At 49.2% G+C, this 19494-nt stretch overlaps 1 protein-coding gene across 3 annotated transcripts; it reads right to left on the bottom strand.

Annotated features, from left to right (window-relative positions):
- Positions 1 to 3317: 3317 nt before the first annotated feature.
- Positions 3318 to 15737, bottom strand: LOC147748178 (nuclear factor interleukin-3-regulated protein-like). 3 transcript variants are annotated; one of them, XM_086959096.1, is made up of 2 exons: positions 15715 to 15737; positions 3318 to 7586 (listed from the first exon to the last, which is right to left on the bottom strand). In XM_086959096.1, exon 2 carries the CDS (start codon positions 7552 to 7554, stop codon positions 6244 to 6246), a length of 1311 nt encoding a protein of 436 aa, XP_086815222.1. In that variant the 5' UTR covers positions 7555 to 7586; positions 15715 to 15737; the 3' UTR covers positions 3318 to 6243. The 3 variants fall into 3 exon arrangements, with proteins under 3 accessions (XP_086815222.1, XP_086815219.1, XP_086815220.1); XM_086959093.1 differs by lacking the exon at positions 15715 to 15737 and adding an exon at positions 15213 to 15659; XM_086959094.1 differs by lacking the exon at positions 15715 to 15737 and adding an exon at positions 14376 to 14865.
- Between the last annotated feature and the right edge of the window lie 3757 nt (positions 15738 to 19494).

Below are 19494 nucleotides of genomic sequence, written 5' to 3'. Positions count from 1 at the left end.
GGCGTAATCTTGCAATATTGGAATCTGATTATTTCCGCTTAGGTGCAAATATGAGGAGGCATTAAAACTCCTTTCTAATTTTAGGTGTTGGTCTGCTTATAAATGTATAACTTTGGTCCACCACCGCAACAAGGATGCTCTGCTTGGTGCCCATGCTTTGACCAGAGTCGCAAACTTGATTGCAGACATTTCCAGTAGAAACTGCTGTAATGGGTCTATTTGGTAAGTATACTAATGTCATGTATTTTTTTTTTCAGCGCTCAAGATTTCTGATTCCCATAGTAGGTGGCAGTATAACTTTCCGTTCGTCCTCGGACATATCATGTGATTCAGTTTTAGGTAGGCAGCAAACCTGTTTTGTCTGGTTTTATCAGGTCTCACGAGTCTGTAACCCTTGGTTGTGATTGTTGCTGTTTACTTTTTCATGCATTTCTCAAATTCCTTTTGTTTGGTTGACAGATCAGATACAACGGCGATTTCAATAACTTTGTTAGGCAATGCAATTATCCTTTCAAGTTTTTGCAATTTCTGTAACACTGTATTTGTCAGTATTATTATCCAGCTGCCTCAAATTTATTATGGTTTCCGTAACACTTTGGCGGGCACTAATTTCACGTTATTCTTGCACATTAATTGGTAGATTCGCTATCTTGTCATTTTTTTGCACTTTTAGGCAGGCAGCAATACTCTCATGTCCGCGGCCCTGGTTGTTGGTAATGCTCTCAATGCATGATGATACAGTAGCTCACTTCTGCGTGAGATGTAGTATAGATAACGTATGATACTCTGGAAGTTTAATATGTTTCTGTATTTGATTGCTGCTTTCTTCTTGAGTTCTCATTACCTTTGCTTTCTCTAGCGCGTTGGTTATAAGTTTTGCTATCCTGCCATCTTCCAGGTCTTAATAGCTGTTTGTGTATGGCAGCACTAGCTTGTCTTTTTTTCAGCTGGAAGTGATTTCTGTATGTGGCAGTGCTGCTATCGTGTTGATTTCTCACGAGCCTTGTAAATGTAAATGTAAATGTGTGTATACTTGTAAAGCGCACTGCCGCCCCATCTCGGGGCATCCTGGCACTGTATACCGCTGTGGAACCCATCCTGGCTTTCACTGTGAGATGCCCCCTCCAGGGCACCCCCAAGGTGAAGCCAGGCATCCCAGCGCTGTTGGGGCCGTTGTGGAGATTAAGCAAGCTATTGCCCAGAGTTGCAGAGTGGGACCCATGATTAGAGTAGGCACCGAGGCGAGAATTATCGAGTCCGCGGACATTGAGCCCAAGACCCTGTAACTTTTGCTGCATTGGTTTAAACGTTTTTCTATTCTGTTGTCTCATTGGTATTGTGAGTTCTGTAACAGGTGGCTTGTAGTAATACTAGTCTCAATGTGTTTATGAAGGGAAATGTTTCGGTTCTACTGGGAAATGCATCTTAAAATGACTCCCATACAAAGAATCAGATGGGGTCTAAAAAAATAAAAAAATAAAACAGCATTGGTGATCTTACCTTGCAGCATGATTCATAAGTATGTGCATATTGTGGTTGCATTGTCCTGCTAGCATTATTGGCAATCACTGGTGAATTAGCGCACATCTATACCATAAGGGGCAGCAGGGATACACTATGATGTGCTGCAGTACAATTCTGTGCATGGTGGCAAATAGTGAAAACAGTGGTACATGTAATCCTGGCTAACATGTGACCCCCGTAAGCACCACGTTTACATACCTATGTAGCTGTGCAGTCTACACAAGGAGAATACACTTCTTTTAGCAGCCAGCTGACTCAAAGATTGACTGTGTATGTCCTCCAAAACTTAGCCCCAAAGCGAAATGTGCAAGATTTTTTGTTATGAGACTAATATGGCACTTCTTCAAAACTATTTCTTTTAAAACATGCTCCTTAACCTGCTACGGTTTAGGTCCTGTAGTTGTGGCAGCAAGAGCCTGTGTGCAGTGTTTTTGTCCAGATTAGTCAGTACTAAAAACATTCAATAGTGCAGGAAAGGATTTGAGTACAACACCCTCCCTTACTATGCCTCATCCCTTTGCTGGTTATTTATAAGCACCCTTAGAGCTGGTAGGGCTGCATAACTAAATACTTATAAGGTCCCAAAAGCGAGACCTATTGGCTATGCTAATGCTTGTTGAGATTGTGGCCTGTGCAAGGATGCGCAGGCCATCACCTCCGCGTCTAGTCCACCTTACGGGAGGGCTGTCTCCTGCCGAGCTGGGCCCAGTCCCGCAGGAGGTCGAACCACCCAGCAGCTGCATGGCCTGGAAAAACTGTGATGTTGACTGTTTCTGCAACCGCCACAAGGTATGCCTTATTATAAATACAGTGCACTGAGCACACGCCCTAAATACACAGACAATTGAAAAATGCTCCTGCATAGGTACCAGCCACTGTATTACCATGACAAAATGGTGTCTGGCAGCCAAAATAGCAGGCAAATATATATGTTGGGCTACAAGAATAGCCCAAAACCTCTGTGCAGTCCCTGGACTGTACCACTTCCCCAAAAACCCAGGGGGGCAGACATTCTCTGTGGTCAGCTTCCCCACAAGTCCGCATTCTTTGTGAATGAAAGAAATGTGAGAAATCAACTGCTGACGTGAAAACAAAACTAATGGAGTAAGCTTCTGGCTTTTCCAACCTCTGCCTTACGAATCAGGCCTAGTGGGCCCCTGTGCCGGTGCTCCGGTGTGTGCACATGGTGAGGGCTCCATTGTCAGCCGGGCAGTGATGAAGTATGGGCAACCACACGACCAACTGCAAACATGTCAGGTGGACTTTGGGACTTTATCAGGGCGACTGCCAGTGTGAATCCCATAGTTTACGATTACAGAGCAATGGATTTTTAGTAAAGTCCGACTAATTTACACTGAGGGGCCGATTCACAGAACTAACTTAAGACAAAATCCTAAACTTACTACTTTTGGTATTCACAGAAGTTAGGATTTTGTCTTAAGTTTGTCTTAAGACAAACTTAAGACAAACTTAAGACAGATTTAAGACAGACTTAAGACAAAATCCTAACTTAAGTCTGTCTTAAGTCTGTTTTAAGACATAATCCTAACTTCTGTGAATACCAAAAGTAGTATGTTTAGGATTTTGTCTTAAGTTAGTTCTGTGAATCGGGCCCTATGCAAATAAAAAGGAAATCGAAAGCTCTTCAAATTCTTCTTTGGACCCCGACCCCCTAAAATACAAGCATTTTGCAACTGCATCCAATGCAGATTGTTTTAAGAAAGCTGATGATCACCGTGCACCCTAGATCACGTATCTACCAGCAAAAAAATGAGTCACAGCGCAACAGAAGGTCCAAAAGAATTTTCGCTTTATTTACAAATGGGTGAAAACGGTACGTTTTAAAAACAACCACAAAATCTTATAAATATACATGTATATACGCACACAGACACACAGAAACCGTACACACAGTGTATTAATTCACTGAGAAGAGCTTGAATTACAGTTGTGTAACACAAGTCAAGGATGCAACGTTCTTCATCTGGGATGAATATCCTCATTGTTATAAAGCAGGCCAGCCAATTGCTTGCACAAGATGGATTTCCTACAGAAGGGCATATATATAAACCTCATCAAGGTCTGTTATCCTTTGACAAAGTGAGAGTCCAGCTTCATATAAAATCTTCTGACAGGAAGTGATGCTAGCACTGGTTGCTTACATGTGGCAATATCGCTTCCTGCCTGAAAGCGGCCATGTATGATGTTCGCTGTCAGCCATTGCAGACAACCTAAAGAAAACATGACGGGGGAGATTTGCTAAAATTGTGCGGAGGGTCTGTGTCCCAATTTACTTTCCAGCGCTAAACTTGTTTAGCGCTGGAAATAACGGGAAAGTTATGTGAAGCAGCATTACTTTGCGCCGTGGGGCGGTACCAGGGGTGGTGTATGGGCGTTCCAATGTAACCACCCAAGGTTTCTCACGCTAAACCCAATTTACAAAATAAAGTAGATTGGGTTTAGCGTGAAAAAACTGTGCCTTTTTCGAGTAGGCGCAAGGAAGGAGAAATGCTTTAATTTCTCCTTCTTTTTCCGACTTTGCATGTGTGATGTATTTTACAGCACACATTCAAAGTGGGGAAATGGTTGAAGTGAGTCTGTGCATAGTATTTTGTCCTGGAAGGGTTCCTTCCAGTACGAAACCTATGCTAGACTCAGGGAGACGCCTTTACACCATGGTGCAAAGGTGTCTCAGCTGATTTCAGCACCAGCGCTAATGAGTGGGGAGGAGAGCGCGTTATTTTAGTAAATAGGGCGCTCTCTTCCTCTCTACTTTTCGCGCCGCACAGCATCTGCGGCTGCTGCAGTGCGCTACATGAAAAAATTGTAAATCTGCCTCGACATTTGCTGCTGTTTGCATATGTAGTGACATCACTTCCTGTCACAAGAACCAAGCTGATTATGGCCCTGCTAAGAGACCCACAGCTGATAAATGATGTTGGTGGTACTTGTATGCCTGCAGATTCCTCACTTTGTGTTTTGAGTGGCTAAACATATCACATTCTTGCCAAGCACCACCAGTTTCACAAGCAAGAAAGTGCCATCAGCAGCCCTTATACATTTGTACCAATATCCAGATCTTACTCGAGGAGTCAAAAACATCCAACTCCCACCAGTGGGCTCCGTGTAGACAGCAAGTGGCATTTATACACTGGTGTCCTTGCAGTGAGATCACTTCCTCTTTTCTCAAAACTCCTGCACACAGGAACTCTGCATCCTAAGGCAAGAAGTGATGTCACAATTTTGAACACTTTCAGCAACATTGCTTTCAGAAGAGGTAAATTAGAGCCTTTACGTCCGAAGAGTTCTCATTAGCCATTAACAAATGGCTCAGAATCCTTGATTTTATAGTTTAAGAGCTCCATGCCTGGCCTCAAAAGGAAGGAGCTTCCTGATTTGTTTCAGGTAAAGGGGACAACACATCTCCTAATTTTTTCGTGGGAAAGTTCACTTGTTAATCGGAGAACACACTACAGAAACTAAAACGTTAAGTCATTAGTACTTTATGTTTTGAATTAGACTCTTTCATGGTTTGTACACCTGATTTTATCCTTTCGATTTTTTATACACATTGTTGTGATTTACTCAACACTGACTGCTGACTCAGATCGCTTTGAAGAAGTCACTTCGGTTCTTTCACAACGTCCCACATCTTTCAAGTTTGTGTTCTAATATTCGAATTGCATTGACAAATCTCCACCAACACAACAAAACGAACAATTAACTGTCTTGCGACAATGCTTCTATTTTCCTCAAATTTCTCCGCTCCCTCCTTCTCTGTTGTCCTCTGCTCCAAGGTGTGTATTAAAGGTATATAAAAAAAAGAGAGAATTTTAAAGGCGAGAACCCAAAATTTCATCTTATTTTTTTCAGAAAACTTGAAGGCAGGCAGCCGATCTACCAACAAGTAGGATCATGAAAATTCAACCATAACATATTTCTCGTTCTGAATATTGTCAACCACTTGAAGGAGTGCAGTTAAAAATGTCCTGGAGGTCAAGTATTTGCGGTGATCGTGGTTTACATGGAGGTTTGATGAAAAAAATTTCAATTCGACTACTTTTCAGCCAAAATCAGAATGTGGGAGAATATCAACCAACAACAGAGAAAATTCTTTATTTCAGAGAACATTGAAATAGCAGGAGGCTGCCTGAACCCTGATCTGCCATCTTTAGAGCTTCTTCAAAAACAGCAGATGCAGCATGGGCAGTAAAGTAGGTGACAGTGGATTAGCCTGGATGGAAGACTCCAATATTTTGGATTGATTCAGAGCGGATGGAAGGTCCTTCTCCTACCTTGAAGCCAAAACATGGAACAAGCTCCCTCTTCACCTACGGCGAAGCCCGACACTACACCAATTCAGGAAATAACTCAAGACCTGGCTCTTCCAATGACCCCTAACGGAACTGTACAACCGACCCCACCCCAGCGCATTGAGACACTAACCGGTGAGCAGTGCGCTTTACAAACTCCTGATTGATTTATTATTTTGGCAGAAAATTCTTGGTCCCACCAGAGCCTCCCAGTCCCCATTCACATCCCCCCTTTCTGGTCCAGCCTTTCAAAGGTCCGTCTGAGTGCCTCAATGCCAGGATAGCCGCTCAAAGCAGATATGTGGGTGAGATTTGGAAAACTTGTGGGGAGTTGGAGATTAGGATCGAAAGGCCCCCCAGAGGCAACTCCAACATTCATGGCACAGTCTTGGTAGATGGGTGACACTTAGTTCATTTTAATCAGGATCTGCTCAGAGAACAGCTTCTTCAGCTGCGCAACTTCAGCAGACAGCGAGGCAAGCTGGTTTTTGAGAACTGAGTTTTCCGACTCATGGTAGCCAGATGAGTCCGGGTGAGGGGGCATTGAAATTGGAATACCACATGGATAGGCTGGGTTAATCTGGCTAGCAAACTTGGGAACCTCCTCAGCACAGACAAATGGGGGCGGTCCTCGTTGGTCATCATGGCTACCCAATGCCACCTGTGGACGCCAAGTCAGAGAGACCCCTCTTGAGGTGTTGGGTTGAGATGAGGGTTCTCCTTGGAGACCAGGAGAAAACTGTGCCTTAGGGGCAGCGCTGTCCAATTGTTGGGGAGAGGCCATAACAACAACATTGTCCCTGGGGGGGCGTGACTCTAGCTCCACCTCCTCGGCACCAGTGCACATCTTGAATCGGAGCTTATGAGGCAGGCATTTCACAGTTTCAGGGACCTCATATCGGGGGCAACGTCCTGTATCAACGGGGGATACCCGACCAGTATCCCGGTCAGGATCCATTCCCTGGCAGAGGGGGCCATCGTAACAGGGTGTCTCCTCTTGGCGTGGTGAAAACTTCTCCTGCTCATTGGTCCGCTCATCAAAAAACACAGGGCTTCCAATGCTAGAGCTCCCAGGCGTGGAAAAGCCAGAGTCCTCAGAGTAGCCTTGTGGGTCCTGAGGTGGAGCCAAGCGTCCAAAGCTTGGCCGGCCCAGGGGCATCTCACGTGTTTCACAGACGGGACCTGCAAAGCTAGTGTCCATCCTCTGGTGGTAGCCAGAGGACACAGAACCGGCAAAGCGTGGGGCAGTGGGTGGCTGTTCAGCGGGATCCTTTACCAGGCCGAAGCGGAACTTGAGAGCCAGGAGCTCCGCCTTCAGCCGGGCATTCTCCTCTAGCAGGGCAATGACCCGGTTCTCCAGCACTACATCATTGACCCTCCGCTTCTCACGGGAGCGCTTGGCGGCCTCGTTGTTCTTCTTGCGCTTGTCCCAGTAGCCATCATCCTTCTTCTCGTCAGGTGTGAACTCCCGCTTGCGGCGTAAGATGGCAGCCTCCTTGCGCTTGGCAGACCCTCGGCTGAGGAGGGAGTGTGCCAGCATGCTGTTGGTGGTCATCAGGGACACAGCCTCATCGGCGAAGGCCCCAGCTGGGGAGCACAGCTCGATTGACTGAGCCACCGGCAGTGGTGGTGCGGTGTCTTCCTGCATCTCCAACATCTCCTGGAAGGAGTCTCCAGGTGGAGTGTTCATATCGTCAAAGTGCTCCGAGTTGTTCATCCAATCCAGAGTCACCCTTGCGGCTCCAGCAGCTGAAAAGAGGAGGACACAACAATCAGTCTTCAATCAGGTGAGGATGAGACCATCAATGATGCAACAGCAGTTCTACCCAGAGCACATACACACCTTTCTGTGGCATTACAACCCCCATCTCCCCCCCCGTCAGACCTTACATCCAAGCCGTGCACTTTCCACCCACATGCAACAATTCCACCCTTAGACAACTTGACCACACATGGACTCGTTATTCCATAAAAAAGTCCCTTCGCCACTGAAGGCCTTGCGCCCCTACCCTTGCTTAACGTTATCTGTCTGGTAAAATAACTAGGAGGGACAGACAGGCATGTTTACACCCATGGCTTGCTAGTATCTGTATGGTAATGGGCCTGTGAAGGACAAGCAGGTTGGGCCCATGGCTGCCTGTCTCTGTATGGTACGTGCCTTGAAGGGGCTGTCTGGCTGAGCCCTAGGCGGTCTGTGTCTGCATAATAACATATCTTGTGAAGGATGGGCTGGGTGGGCTGTGGGTTCTCTGTCTTTATATTTCACGCCTGGTAGGTCCAGGCTGGTTGGGCGCTGGTTGCCTGCTGCACCTGGCTGGTAGGAACAGCTTGGTTGGGTGCTCGAACCCTTGTGACTGTATGGATAATGCATGGGGTTGGGGGGACACGCCGGCTGGGCCTGGACTCCCTGTGTTTGTATGACCCTTGCATTGTATGGATAAGCCAGTTGGCACTGAATTTCCTGGGTCTCTAACGGCTTATGTCTGAGTAGGACAAGCTGGTTGGGCTGTGGATTCCTTGTGTCTTTATGGATCATGCCAGGGGAGGGAGTAGGAGGGGGCAGGCCCGTTGTTTCTTGGATCCATGTGTTTGTATGGGTCAAACCTGGGAGGGAGAGGCTGGATGAGCTCTAGATTCCCTGAGTCTCTATGGTCCAATGTTGGGAGGGCACAAGCTAGCTCAGCTCGATGGCATGAACATGGAACGGACAGACTGGATGGTAGCTGCATTGCCCATGTCTCTATGGTTCATGACAGGCTGGATGGTCTCTGCACTGCCCGTGTCTCTATGGTTCTGACAAGCAGGCTGGCCCTGTACTCGCGCCAGGGAGGGGCACGCGGATATGAGCTGTGCATTTCTAGGTTCAGCTGCGTCTGTACCTAGTTCTTTTGTATAACTCTTCTGAGCAAAACAACACGGAAAGGAATGCAGGCGGGGGAGGGGGAAGTGTACATAAAAGGGGGAGGGGAGGTGGGGGGTGTAAGAGCGCGGTGAGGAAGGCGGCGAGCGCCTGGAGGGGGAGAGCGCGGTGTGGAGCGCCTGTGGGTGGCGCACACTGTTATTACTGGTTCCAGGAACCGGCGGCTTTCTAGGAAATCGACAACAGCAGATTCTTGCGAGGCACAGGGCTCCACGCAGTGCCAGACTCTGCCCCGGAGGAGGAGAGGCCGCTCCTGTTTTTTTCCACCACCTGTCCTTCTACACCCCCGCCACCCCCACCCGTGCAAGGATTCTGTAAAAAGGACCTTCCTCTGGTGGGCCGCGCCCCGGGAGAACAGGAATCCGCTGAAATATTCATACATTTATCTGGAGCGTGAGATGTATAGCTCAGCCGCCCCCCTCTCCAGCTCTGCCAATGAACCTCAAACCTGGGCCGTCGTAAGAACACACCCCGCTATAATTCAGATACTGGGATCGACTGAGCAGGGTCTGTGCACCTCAAACCTAAACTGCGGCTCGTCCTGGGACTCCGGACTTATGGGTGAGGCAGACTGGGCGAGGGGTGGGTGGAGAGAGACTTCAGTTGCACTTGCGGCGAGAACCGCGCCATCTAAATAACTAAAATAAATATACACGCACAAACGCGCCCGGGACTACTGAAAAGGCACTCAGATAGATTACGGTCTCACACGAGGAAGTAGCCAGGCTATTAAACTATCCCCCACTTCAACCATACCTACGATCACCAGGAGAAAGCCCGACTCTCCTTCGGACAGTTCTGTGCACCCGTTCACCCTACTTCCAACTATCTTTCGCCCTTCTATCTGTTCATCCGTACATCCCTTCACATCATCCACCTATGCATCCGTTCACCCTTTCACTTATACATCCACCCTTCCAGTCATCAGTATACCCATGCATCCATCTATGCGTCCTTTCACTTCTCCCCGTCTGTCCATTCGTCATCCTTCTACCCACCCAATCCCATTACTATTTCATCCTTCCACCCTTCTACCCTACCTTTCACATGTTCTTCTTCATTTCCTTTCAAATGTTCTTCTTTCTCTCTACCCTTCCGTACCCCCTCCCATTCTTTCGCTTTCTATCTCCCCATCTTGTCTCTTACCATTGTTTTATCTTACCTTTCCATCTCATGCTCACTTTTCTGCATCCCTCTAGTATTTTCACTATTTTCATTAATTCTCTTAGTCGGTTTTCTTTTCTGTGCATGACAGCACCCACACCCTCTGTTATGGTGTTCCTCAAAGGTGTTATTCATGACCATTTTGTCAGTAGACATAAGAGGCCCATAAATAACTAATTAAGGTTTAGTAGGGTCCAGTTATATAATATAATCCTTAAAGCCCACTAGCATCCCTGGCTTAAACTCCTTACGAAGGTAAGGTGGGGGCACTAAGCCACTGGGCTCTTACGTAGCAGTACACAAATATTCAAGCAAACGAAAACCAGGGCCTATTTGCCCATCCACTTCTCGGCCCCTCTAATGGCATCCCCTATACAGGTGATACATCCTCCGGGTTGACGGTCTTCTCTGTAGCAGCCGTGCTAGAACGTGTATTTAAACACAGGCCACGCTTTTCAACACTGTCCACGTCAATCGGGTCACTTCGTGGCCAACTCCTCTTGACTGCAGCAGTTGCATAGCCAGAGACAGAAGGTCCCCCCGGGGCACAACTCAGGGACGGAGGGGAATACAAAGGGACGGGCACAGACCGGGCTTGTTGGTCGGCGGCTGGGGGTAGAAGAGGATATCTGCGACGGGAGAAACGAGCGCAGAGTGTGGTGGGGGAAATCGAGCATGCAGACATCTGAAGGGCAGAGGTTACACACGGGACTCTGTGATGGACAACAGAGGCTTGAGCGAGACCGTGAGGGGAAGCGTTGGGGGCAGAGGCCTGTGACATGTTCCCCATTCTGGGGGAAATAGTTGAACTGACGGGTCCTGGCTGAGCAGAACCTTATTTCTGAAAGAAACCCACCCAGTGCATCCCAAAATGGCTTGTTGAATTCTGGTTCTCTGCCCATACCATGCGATGGCTTCCTAGTAGTAGGCACCCTAGGTCAGCAGAGGTTGTACCGAGGATTCCCTTGGTTATATCACCTGGTTACCAGATGTGGGCCATGCATCCTCCCGGGAATTCTGCCTACTCCATTGTTCCTACTGTTTGTGAGAGTCCTTCGAGGCCTGCCCTGCTTTGCGATCAGCCATACTCATAATATATGTTTACCGAAAGTCTACATGCACCAGTCACCTGTGCGAGGGCCTGCTCAAGAACTGCCTGTGTATTGTATTGCAACATTTGTGTAGCTTTCTACTTACTACCCCTATGTGGGGAGCAGAAGTGCTTGCCTACCTCAGTAGCATGCTACACCATGTATACTTTTGGGGTACCCGGTATCATAAAAAGGTGAGCCGCCATTTGGGGGAATCTACAGACACTACTGAGGCAGGTAGGGCCAGCAGGCTCGTCTGAGACTCAGGACTTGGAGTCCCATTCGGAGAGCTGCCCGACGGAATCCAGCGCCTTGAGGTCACTGTCTGCACACAAGAAAGTGAGTCTGAGAAGGTGCTGGAGCCATAGTGTCACTTCTTTGACTGCACACGGGATCTGGCTCAAAATCTCTGCCAATAGTAACCCTGGGGTACTTTCACTCCCTGCGACCTCTGCACCAAGCGTCCAGGACTTTTTGCTCCCTATAGGCCCTGCAGATAGTGCAGATTGCAGATCGGAGTCACTGAGAGCGTGCAAAGCGCCGCTGGGGGTCACTAGAAGGCCCGGAGCGCGAGGTTCGTGGGACCGCGTCCAAGGTGGCTGGAGATGCAGGGGGCAGAGAGCTTAGGCCCTGCAAACTGTGCAACTTTGATCGCGCAGTGTGTGGCTGAGGGCAGAGAGAGGGGCAAAGAACGTGAAAGGCGCCACCCAGTGTGGAAATGTGCCCGAGGGTGTACGGAGCCCGGGGAGCGTGCGGCTGACTGGCGCCTCAGAGAGAGTGACGCTGTCATGCGTAGCTGAGGTCATGGGTTGTGCGTCGCGTGGCTTTGTTCGGCTGAGGGTGGTACACAACGATCCGAGGGTGTCTTGTATGGAGGGCAGACAGTACATGGTTGAGGGCAGGCAGTGTGACTGGCCACACGGTGTGACTAAGGGTATGTAGAGTGGGGCTGATGAGGCTTTTATGACCCCTTGGTGCCTGACCATGAGAGGGGGTCTGCAGGGCTTGATTGGGGGGTGCACGGGCAGAAGTGATGAGGCCTTGGAGTGCCCGGTTGAGCCGAGCCGGGGTGTCCAGTGTGACTTGGGGTGCAGTGCAGTGCATTGGAGGGAGGAGTAGCAGCGTTGGGCCTGCCCTAAGGCGTGAAAGTTGTGGCTCAGGAAATAGGAGTGTGTGTGAGTGAAGGGTTGTGCACAGCGTGGTTTAAAGGTGCGGCCGAAGGTGTGAAGAGGGACCGAGCATGCCTGGGTGCGCCCAGAGCTCCTGTGCGGTTATGCTCAATCTGACTTCTTTGGGTGAGAACAAGCAAAGTGTAGTTGAGCTTCGCTGGAAGTGGGGGTGTCAGAAGGTGAGCGTGTATCTCAAGGTGCTGGGCATGTGTTGAAACAAGCATTGGCAAAGCCAATAGGCCAATGGATCAAGAGGGTTGACCCGTTACCCCTTGCTAGATGCTGAGTGGGCGGAAGGAAAAAGATACTCGGAGTTGACCAGACCGATGCGAAGGGCGCTCTCTGGCAGCCCCTGTATGTAACTATATTATTTTGTGTAAAATGTGAGACAAGGGAATTTGTAAACCAGGCTCAGGGCCAAACCTAAAATGGCAGTCCCACAGGTTTCCTAAACATACAAGTGCCAGCAGCAAGGTGTTCTACCATATACCAGCAACATTTCTTAATTTCCATCGCACCCTCTGCTAGGAGGACCCTTTATTAATTCGCTCTGGCACTGCTGTGCCTTGGGGTGCCAAACTCCTCCCCACACCGCCTGAGTGCCCCGAATCTGCTCTGGCAGACACAGCAGCTGGACAGGGGGTCCAAGCTATTCCGGAAGGATAGATAGGGGGTCACTTTTGTTTCTAAAAAAACAAACCTACATAACCCTTTGTACCTGCGGGACATTATTACTATGCAGTCATCCATCGGGAAGCGGGCCGAGGTGGGTGGGCAGCAGCAGCGCCTGCACCGGCCCCTCGGCTTGCCCGCAGCCCAGGGCGCCAAAGAAACCACGGCAGACCGACCCCGGGGGAGATCTACAGGAGGGACCCAGAAGGGGCTCCTACATAAAAAAAAATGTAAAAATGGTATGTATTACATGAGGTGACGCTGCTGCAGGAGACACAGGGAAACACCTAAGGATGTACATGTAAGGGTGTCCTTCAGGAATCGCAGGGAGACACCTGCAGGAGACACGGGGAGACAGCTGCAAGAGGTCAAAAGAAGTACCCAGGGGAACCAAGAGAGCATCCAAATGAGCAAAGAAACCCTGCGGCATCAGAGGGACTTCTGCAGGAACCACGAGGGTCACCTGCAAGAACAGGGCACGGGGGCAGCCTGCAAGAACAGGGCATAGGTGCTCCTGCAGGAACAGCGCATAGGGGCTCCTGCAAGAACAGGGCAAGGGGGTCACCTGCAAGAACAGGGCACGGGGGCAGCCTAAAGAACAGGGCATAGGTGCTCCTGCAGGAACAGCGCATAGGGGCTCCTGCAAGAACAGGGCATAGGTGCTCCTGCAGGAACAGCGCATAGGGGCTCCTGCAAGAACAGGGCAAGGGGGTCACCTGCAAGAACAGGGCACGGGGGCAGCCTAAAGAACAGGGCATAGGTGCTCCTGCAGGAACAGCGCATAGGGGCTCCTGCAGGAACAGCGCATAGGGGCTCCTGCAGGAACAGCGCATAGGGGCTCCTGCAAGAACAGGGCATAGGTGCTCCTGCAGGAAGAGCGCACAGGGGCTCCTGCAGGAACCGCGCATAGGGGCTCCTGCAGGAACAGCGCATAGGGGCTCCTGCAAGAACAGGGCACGGGGGTCACCTGCAAGAACAGGGTCTAGGGGCTCCTGCAGGAACGGCGCATAGGGGCTCCTGCAGGAACAGCGCATAGGGCTCCTGCAGGAACAGGGCATGGGGGTACCTGATAAAACCGCGGGGAGGGGGGCGCGGAGGGATCGGCAGGAACCACGGAGTTAGGGCAGCTGCAGGAACTCCAGAGGACGCCTTAATGAATCATAAGCAGTCTCTTGGAGGGGGCATGGGTATTCGGGGAAGTACTTCGAGAAATCACTGGGACACATATAGGAAGTCGGGAACCTTAAAGGACACCAACAGGAACCGCAGGGGGCACCGCCAGGAACCACCAGGGATGGAGGGGGAGCCTGCAGGAGCCGAAAGAAATAACGGGAATACACCTGACGACGCCATATGGAGTCACCTGAAAGAACCACCTGGGAGCTATCCGCACCATTCGTTAGATGGACATGTCAGGGGCTGTAAACTCTGAAATCTACCGAACCATCTGTGTGTAGACACCATCTGCACCACCTCTGACAGCACTGCGCAGCAGGCACAATATCCCACCCGGCTATCTCACCGTGACTCCAACTTCCTCTGGCCGTCGTGCTGCTCTCAGATGGCTCTGGCGGCGGGGGTTATGTAATGTTATGAGGTAGATGCGGAGCCCGACGTCTTCGGATGTTCTGGACTACTCCGGGGCGGACCGATTATGTAAGTGTGCTAAGTACATTAACCCAATGCGTTCTCTTAAAGGGACCTGGCCTGTATCCTGTCGGCAACAGACAGGTAACCAGGGGCGTAGCTTGGTCAGTAAGATTAGGGAGGTGTGAGCTTCACGTTTTCCTACAGCCATGCTGGCACTGCATGCTGAAATACGAAACAAGGGAAGCCGTGCAGAAGGGGGTTTAAGAGGCGGTGGGAAGGAGCGGAGGGCAGATTGTAAGGGGGGACTTTAAACATAATACCTTGTAAAATAACTAAACAATTTAAGTAATCTAAAACTTAGTGTTTTTAAGTAACAATTCCAGACATACTCCTCATCACACCCGACTGAAAAAACCTGTACCCGACTATTGCCTAGAGAATTGACAGCCCCCCACCCCTCTGAAGCTACGCCCCCGCGGATCACCGCTGCAGGTGCGCTAAGTCACTGACATACCACGAGGGTTGGAAGCTGACACTTGCGGATTTCACACACACCGAACAGGTGCATGGACTCACTAGGTCGTATCATCAAGTTTGGAGCCTGTCATATACAGGTTACCAGAGCCCCCAACAGATGCAGGAAGCCGCCGAGGTCTCTCAACCAGAATCAGCCCCCCCCCCCCCTTATAGATATAATGGATCCCCGTGTCAGACGCCAGGATCCCTCGATCTGTCCCGCACTCTGGATATACAGACCAGCAGCTCTTACCACAGGCTCTCTCGGCGCTTGGTGCCTCCGACCCGCTGGGCCCCGAGGCCGGCTTGTCCCCACGGTCTGTGCTCCTGTTCGATCCTGGCCCTCCTTCCAGTTCCAGATGGGATGCGCGGCTCTGGGTCAGGCTGTGGGCCCCTGCCGCATAGGCGTGCTCCGTTCCGGCCGAGATGGTTCCCGCATCCCCGGGGGTTGGATCCACCGCGCCGGGTCACCCGGGCGTCAGCCGCTCGATGCCGAAGGTCGTGGATGGGCCTGCGCCGGATCACTGTCGCTATTCTCGGTGCCCTGAAATACAGCCCGTGCCTCGCGCTCCTCCAGCCTGCTCTCCTCCCAGGGATGCTCTGAGCTCCCAGCCTGCTCCTCTGCTCTGGCAGCCTTTCCCCCACCCCTGAGATCCGCCCTGCGCCCCCTCTACTTCCCCCGTCTCTCACTCTCCACCAGGGTCATCTCAGGATTCTGCTTTACCTAACATAACCTAGGCGGCCCTGCCACTCACCCGGGGAGGGGGCAGCGGGCAGCCAATCCCCTGCCGCCGCTCGCCCTGGTGCCTCCCTCTGAGCCCTGGAGGGGTAGCTTCCGTGCCCCTTCCTTCCCCGCTGCTGCTTTCAATGCACAGTGCGTGCTATCCCCGCGCACAGCAGCAGTCAGGAGGGAGGGGCTCAGAACACGCGGCTCGTGTGACTGGAACTCATTCACGATTCCTGCAGACCATCTTTGTAATCATGATTGCATTGTTGCTCCTCTTCCTGCTTGTGAAGAGAAGCGTTCGCCGCTTTGTTGTTGTTAAGCATGTTCCGAGTTAGACTTCCCATGACACGGTGGGCACCAAGTGATGGACGGATGGGTCCACTCCAAGGTTTCTGTCCGCCTTTTTCCACTCACAGTGCTAAACACCGAGCCAAACACTCACCAAATTTAGTCTGGGTGACCACAGGCTGGAAATAGGGATTGGCCAACACCGGTTAAAGCTAAAAATGTCACCTAGAAGTTGGAACTGCGAGCCACTGGCCATCACACACAAAGACACGTTGAATTGTCTGTTACCTTTCTCACTGCATGTTCCACTATAATGTGACAGGACCTGAACGCATGACATAGAGTGTCTAACATACCACCAGATCTGAGCAGGTAGAGGCACAGAGTCAGCCAGTCCTTGCAACCATAGTGAATGGCTCTCACAGTGGACACGAACTAAGTGGCCGCTTTACTGCTTCTGGGTTCATCAGTAGCATCTCACACTGTGCACCACCAAACATTACACTCAGACCCCACCAGCTAAGAAAACGCACACTTGCCCTACAGTATTTTGTATTCGCCCCCTTACTCTCCATTGTGGTGTCTTCAGGGGTCCATCATCTCTCCTATTCAACATCTACATAAACTACCTTTCGGACCTGGCCAGATCATTCAACTTACCGTTTTCTACAAAAAATGAGAGGGAGACACCAGAGAATGTAATGACCCCTCATTTAATTCAAGTTTCAGATAGGGTATATGGTTTATATTCCAAAATACAGGTCCAAGTGTGTTGTATAATGCGCTCATGTAGTCCAAAAAGCACAAAGACAATTTAAGAAAAAACATCACCTTGAAACACAGGAAACACCTGCCCCAGAGACAACAAGACTTATCCAGGGCTGTTAGTAAATCAATTGAAACAAACACTGTATTTACAACATTGGAAAAACACTTAAGGGCAGGAAACTAACTTGTCACGTGCCCCTCCACAGAAAAAGAACAGGTAACATGCATGGAAATTATTTTGTTTTTCAGTTTATGCAGACAATATAGTTGAAACTGAATAGTTGTGTATACAGTCAAAAGTACTTTATTCGGTTCACAGCAAAAACCATAAAAGTATACTAAACATCAAAAGTCAAGACCACAATCAAGTACAAGAGAAAATTGTGCAAATTAGCAATCAATACAGTACATTATCATAGTTAGAAAACATACGCTAACAATGTAGGCAAGGAGAAATTTCATTATATCATATATATTATATATGCAAATATCATATAAAAGACCATTAAAAACAGAAGAACATTTTAAAAAGAGAAAGCGCTCAGTCACAATTCATCGATTCACCTCCGATATGTTGAATAAGTCCACTTAATCTTCCTCTTAAGCCTGATAGCTATTGTCAAGAAGTTCGCTTTGTTGAAAATCTCCCAAACATTCAACAGCAGCTGCAAATACAAAAAGGCAGGTTTAACTTGTCTAAAGCCCTCATCTTTAACAAGAGGAATAATGAACCTTTTGCGGATAGGGCGAAAATGTTCACAAAAGAAAATAAAGTGCACAGTGTCCATGATGGAAAATCCATCACACAAACAGATCTCCAGGTCTTTCTCCTTAGTCCAACCTGAACGTTCTGTAAGAAGAAGATGGAATTTGTTCAATCTGAACTTTGTCAGTAAGAATCGATGATTAGTATTATTAACGATTCTTAAATAGGGTTCTATTTCTCTTGAGGTTATTAACAACTGATGAGCTCTTACTGTTGGTTTGTCCAGCTCCTTGTCCTCTCTGGCCAGAGATACCATCAGCTTGTGTGTGTCTTACACCCATTTCACATCCTCCTTCAATAGTTTATTTGCCGGTCAAACAATTCTGGGCGGCCCAGTTTAACTGCTAGTTTTTTAACATAATTCAGTCAGGGGATAGAGTTGCCATGCTCAAGGGCTAGGCAATCCCTGAGAATTTCATGATTCAACTCCAATTCAGGGTTCAGCCAAATTGAGATCCATTTTAGTAGCGGCGCTATGGCTATACGATCTTCTAAGTATTCTACCCCACACTCTTGGTGAGCGATGTAACCGGAGGTTGACTGGGGGACGGATAAGATAGATTTCAAAAACGTATCCTCTGCCACCTGCATGGCCTTTACGTTTTTAAACCCCCAAAGATCTACTCCGTACATGGCTAAAGAGGTACATTTGGCATTGTATATCTTCAGCTCGGCTTGCATCGGCTTCACCCCCAGTTTGCGAGCAAAACCCAAAACAGCCAAGATGGACCTTGCAAAAGCGTTACGTTTTGCTGCCAATTGGGGCAACCAAGTAGACTTATCATCAAAAATAACCCCTAAATAAGGGAATCTCGAAACCCTAGACAAAACATTCCCTTCACAGTGCAAAGTCTTACAGCCTGATTCATGAAGTAAAATTGCGCCCGCAATCGCTGCGAAAATGCAATTGCGGGCGCAATTTCCGTAATCGGCATTCAACATCAAAAAAGCGAATTCGCAAACACATAATAGCGAATTCGCTATTATATTCGCAGAATCCTGGCAGGTGAGCATTAGCGAATCGGAAAATGCGAGAAACCACGGATTCTGCGAAATAAATAGCGAATTCGCTATACAATCGCAATCGGTATTCAAGAAAAATCGCAAATTGCGAAAATCCCAAAAATCGCTTTATGCGCCGCGCAAAATAAGGACAACTCAAAGCAGGTGGTAACCATAAAAGCCATGCAAAAATTACATTTAAAAAACCGTTGTCCAATCACCAACAGGTTCAGGCCTGACCAATCACACATAAGGACAATCATCAGCAGCATTAGGAGTTCCACAATGCCAGGAATGTACATGGTGGTGAGGCGTCGAAGGCTACAGCGATTAGCACGGAGGAGACGCAGGATCCAGGACAGGATATTCCGCCAGCGGGTCACCTTGCTGGGCCAAACCAGAGAGCAGATATATGCAAAATACAGGCTGAATGGGGAAATGATAATGCAGCTAATACAGGACCTTGACCCCCTGATGCAGCACCCAACAAGCCGTACCAATGCGGTGCCTACACATGTGCAGATATTGTGTAGCCTGCACCTCCTGGCCTCCGGGAGTTTCCAGGGGATAGTAGCGGCTGCTGGGGGGATATCCCAGCCCACCATGTCACGCTGCCTCCACACTTTTGTTGACGCCATGCTCACCCAGCTACACCGTCACATCAAAATCCCCGCCAGCCAACAGGAATTGGACATGACCAAGCTACAATTCTACAATGTAGCCCATTTTCCACATGTGCTCGGATGCATAGACTGTACCCACGTCGCCATCTGCCCACCAGCTGCCATGGAGTATATGTTCCGCAATAGAAAGTCCTACCACTCCCTCAACATCCAGATGGTCTGCAATGCTAAGACATACATCACTGACATTGTCGCACAGTACCCAGGGAGTAGCCATGACTCCTTCATATTCCGGCACAGCGGCCTCCACACACGACTGGTCAGGGGAGAGTTTGGGGAAGGACACCTACTTGGTAAGTAC

This window comes from Lissotriton vulgaris, chromosome 1_1, assembly GCF_964263255.1.
Source record: "Lissotriton vulgaris chromosome 1_1, aLisVul1.2, whole genome shotgun sequence".
Classification (NCBI taxonomy): Eukaryota; Metazoa; Chordata; class Amphibia; order Caudata; family Salamandridae; genus Lissotriton; species Lissotriton vulgaris.
Note: the sequence above shows the minus strand (reverse complement) of the source record. Positions and strands in the feature narration are given on the sequence as shown.

What these genes read in the sequence shown, in the direction of transcription:
- LOC147748178 (XM_086959096.1), bottom strand. Translation starts at nt 7,554, where the DNA reads ATGAACAACTCGGAGCACTTTGACGATATGAACACTCCACCTGGAGAC.